General features: G+C 35.0%; 1 protein-coding gene across 1 annotated transcript; it reads left to right on the forward strand.

Annotated features, from left to right (window-relative positions):
• Positions 1-1,754: 1,754 nt before the first annotated feature.
• On the forward strand, positions 1,755-3,382 carry LOC122317389 (glutathione S-transferase T3-like). Its single transcript, XM_043134463.1, has 2 exons — positions 1,755-2,624; positions 2,706-3,382. Exons 1-2 carry the CDS (start codon positions 2,448-2,450, stop codon positions 3,249-3,251), a joined length of 723 nt encoding a protein of 240 aa, XP_042990397.1. The 5' UTR covers positions 1,755-2,447; the 3' UTR covers positions 3,252-3,382.
• Positions 3,383-4,775: the final 1,393 nt, after the last annotated feature.

The following is a 4,775-nucleotide window of genomic DNA, read 5'->3' on the forward strand; positions in this document are numbered from 1 at the left end:
CATGAGTTTCATTATTCATTAAATCGTGCCCTATTTTGCCCAGTCAGGTCGAATCACTTGGAAGGCATCGGCTTGCTCCACGATTCACGCCGACGGTTCTTCCTCCACGAATCCGACACTACCGTCACGCCTATTTGGGTAAATGCATAGTTTTTTTTTTTTTTTGAAGATGAAATGGTATACGATAGCTTTTTGCTTGTATTTTTTCTTGCCTTTGGGCGAGAAATTGGTGGCATAGTGTAATCTAGAAGTGCTTGGACCCTTTAGAATTGTTTGACGTTGCTTGATCATGTTGTTTGGGGTTTTTGCTTGACATTGTTGCAAATGATCTGTTGTTTGGCTATTTTATTTTTCTTCATTGTGTTGGAAAATTCTTGGTCTGTAGTTGTTGGCATGAACTTGTGCTGGTAGACCTAACAGTCCTGAAATGGCAGTGAAAAAGTGGAGACATACACAAGTAGAAGATCTGTTTTTTACAACTCTCTTGAATTAATTTGCAGTTTGGACTGTGTCAATATTTAAAGTTACAAAGTAGGAGTTTAGTTAGGTTTTTTGGAAGTTGGTTCATGCCTCTATTAATCTGTAAATAGAGCATAAATAGAGACTGGTTTCACTGGGGCCTGTTTGGTTTGGGAAGGAGGATTTGGTAAAAAGAATGAAACTCATGAATATGTATTGATCATCCGGAAAATGTAAACGAAAATGTCTTGCCCCTCAGATTTTGAAATCTCATGAATATGTATTGATCATTATCTTTCCTTCACCTATTTCCCTTCATATGCGATTTACACCTACTTAGATATGTCTCTCCAAACAATGCCCCATGCCCTTACATTTTTACATCATGTATCCTTCTATAAAAATGAAAATTACCGGTCCAAATGTTGTAATCATTTATTGTGAAAGGATCAATAAATAAAAAAAAAAATGGTGTCTAATTAAAGCTCATTTAAATAATTGGTTAGTCAGGTTAATGTCAGGACGTGCATATTATAGTCGTATAAAATTTATGCCAGTAACAATGTCGCATATTTGATTGAAGCAGTCTTATACTTTTTGGTGTGCGGTTTAGAAAAATGTAGTTTGAGTCTGGTTTTTGCTGTTGATACATCTTTGACTACAAGTGTTTTTCATATGAGATTTTTGAGATTGCTTAAGCAAGTCTGAATTTGGATAAGTTTTCAAACTGAAAAAATTAAAGAATGGGGAAATTTTCTAGAAGTATGGGATGTAGCACAGCAAGTATGAAGGAAGAAAGAGAAAGAAGAGAGAAAAGAAGAAGAAATATAGGAGGAGAAAGGGGGGAGAAAAGAAGAAAAAAAAACAAGCCATGATGAGTGAAGAGAGAGGGAAAAGGAAGTAGATGGAAAACTGCCTCAAAATTTTAAGCCATCAAAAGAAGTCTTTAATGCTGTTTACAGAGCAATTAAATATAATTAACTGGGTAATAGATGTGCTGATACCATTGGAGGTTTTATTTCAAATAAACTCCTAGCAGATGGACTAATGAGGGGGATTAAGATAGACATGAAGAAAGCTTATGAAAAAATAGAATGACCCTTGATTCTATAATGTGATTAAGCACTTAAATAGCCCCTGCTACAATATAGACAGATAGAGAAAGGATCAAACTATACTTGGATGATGTTCAGTATACATGTATTTGGTTCAAACACACACTTATATATTTCATGCCTTTTCTTTTCCCTATTTCTTTATACTTGTATTTTTTTTTTATATGTTTCTGAATCCCTCATTGATGTTTGTAATTGTATCATGTTTCTGATAATGCATGCGGAAGTTTTCTGTCAGTTAGTTTTTTTTTTTTTACTCTTTTTTTTTTCTTTCTTTCCTTGTTTCAGTTAGTATTCTTTCTTCAAAACTCTTTGTTTCTGGCCATGTTTCTGATAATGCATGCGTGTTTTTTGTCAGTTAGTTTTTTTTTTTTTACTCTTTTTTTTTTCTTTCTTTGTTTCAGTTAGTATTCTTTCTTCAAAACTCTCTGTTTCTGGCCATGTTTCTGATAATGTCTTGGTTGTATCAATTATGAAATTCTCCTTTGATCTCAAAACAATGTTCTCATTTGGTTCTACAAAATGATGTCACTTAAAATGATATATGGACTGAGAAGTTGCAATATGATGTTGACTATTGGGCAACTTGTCTGACTCCTTGAAATATTAATAATTTTCAAGGATGGACAAACATTTTGATGATGACCTATTCTTCACCACTCTATTGCAAAGTGGAGGAGGTTGTGATAGCACCCAAACGCAACATGATAATGTTGTTGTCCAAGCAACTCCAAATGACGGTGAAAAGAGGCATTTTTAAAAAAAAGTCAACGAGGTGCATCTTTTACCGTTGAAGAAGATAACCTCCTCATCTTAGCTTGGCTCAATATTAGCATCGATACAATTAGAGGTACTGATCAAAAGTCTACTTAAATGTGGGAAAGAATTACCACATTTTATCATGAATATAAAAAACTGAACATTGCCAATCATTCTGAAGGGTCTTTGATGAATCGGTGGTCCACGATTCAAAAATGGACCAATAAATTTTGTGCATATATAGCACAGGTAGAGTCATTGCACCCAAGTGGTGCAACGGAGCAAGACAAGGTATTTACCTTAAAACCTTTTTTCATTTAATTATTTTGTGAACTTACTTATGAACTAATAGAAATTAATAAATTTTTGTAGATTGAGAAAGCGAAGGTGTTGTACAAAGAGATTGTTGGGAGTAATTTCACAATGGAGCATTGTTGGTGTCTTCTGAGACACCAACCAAAATGGCAGCAACACATCTTCACCTTTAGTCAGAAGAGAAAGTCACCTGAAAAAGTGACTAATGTTGTTGATGTTGACCAAGCGAAGAAGGACATAGAGGTTCTTCCTGAGAGACCTCCAGGCAAAAAGGCTGAGAAAGAAATGGAGAGGAAGCGGAAGTTCATGGAAGGAAACGATGGTGAGATCAAGATTGTTTTGGCCAAAATGACCGAGGATCGAGCGACGACCATGGAAGAGCGTAGAAATGCGACCTTGAAGGCAGACCTAGAGAGATTAGCAGTATTTGAACTTAAAAAAAAAAAAAAAATTGAAGTAAAGATGATATTACTAGATCTAAGTAGCCTGAATGCCATGCAACAAGAATATTTTGGCTACATTCAACGAAAAATTTTTGAGGAATATCTGAAGGATACCGGGGGGATATCTACATCTCCTTCGACACCTTATAGAGGTGTCTAATTTATAAATGTTGGTTATGGAGATTATTTTTTTGATTGTAGTGGCATTTTTTGTGGACTGTTGTTTGTATATTTATGGACTGTATTGGAAATATGCAAACAAAGTATTATAGATGTTAGTATTATTTCAAAGCATAGTATCTCTTTCTAACTATTTGATTAATTTTTGAGATGTCTTTGTATTTTTTTTCCATCATCAATTTTCTAACATAGTAGGTTAATCAGGTTATTGTGGAAATGCCTCCTAGAAAAACCTTGGATATGAACTAGAAAAAAATATCTTATATAAGCTTGGATATTCCATGAACTAGAAAGAAAATCAATGTCATAACTTTGCTTCAAGTTGAATATTGAATTGGCAATTACATGAACTCCAGATCTAAATTATAAATTAGAATTAGAAATCCAAATTAGGTACGTCCATGAATATTCCATAAATGATCTATAAGGTCAGCCTGGAGTTGACTATGAGTGTCTCTATCTCTAATTCGATAATGTTGTGCAATGAACTCTATGAATTCAGGTATATTATCACGTGAAATAGGCTCATCTGGAGTCTCTTCCATTTGTTCATAAATGAATTGATCAGCCCCGAGATATAGATGCCACTCATCTTCAACGATCATATTATGTAAGATAATGCATGCGTACATAATGTCTTTTAGTACTTCAAGACAAAAAAACATCGCAGGTCCACGCACAATTGCAAATCTACCTTGGAGTACTCCAAATGCACACTCCACATTTTTTCGAGTAGACTCCTGACAAGCGGCAAAGTGTTTTTTTTTTATTTCCCTGAGGACATGAAATTGTTTTCACTAATGTTGCCCATGAAGGATATATACCATCTATAAGATATATACCAGCAAAAACAGAAGATCGATCAAATATGTTGATATTGTTATGCGATCCAGGCAAACCAAAAAAAGTATGCCATATCCAAATATCATAAGATGCAACAGCCACCAAAATAATAATTGGTTCATTCACATGACCAGAATACATACATTTCCATGCAGTAGAACAATTCTTCCATTTCCAATGCATACAATCAATGCTACCCAACATACCTGGGAATCCACGTCTTCATCCAGTATCTAGTAACCCACTATATTACTGTTGTTTAGAGATCTCAAATACTCATTGCCAAAAATTGAGACAATTGTCTTAACAAATTTCTTCATGCTTTGTCGTGCCATACTTTCTCCAATTTTGATGTACTCGTCCATTAGATTTGCGGTGACCCCATATGCTAGCATCCTAATCGCTGCAGTCATCTTTTGAAGGGAAGACAATCCAAGCCTCCCACTAGCATCTCTCTTTTGGACAAAATAATCATCGTGGGAGACTACTGCAGCATGTATGCATAAAAAAAGATCACGACTCATTTGAAACCTTCTCCTAAAAAGATGGGGCGGATATGTTGGTGTTTCGGCAAAATAATCATTCCAAAAGTGTTGATGACCTTCGAATGAATCACGTCTGATGAACCTACGACGTTGAGGAGTACGACGAGGTGTAGAAG

The sequence above is a fragment of the Carya illinoinensis genome, chromosome 1 (genome assembly GCF_018687715.1).
Source record: "Carya illinoinensis cultivar Pawnee chromosome 1, C.illinoinensisPawnee_v1, whole genome shotgun sequence".
Taxonomy (NCBI): Eukaryota; Viridiplantae; Streptophyta; class Magnoliopsida; order Fagales; family Juglandaceae; genus Carya; species Carya illinoinensis.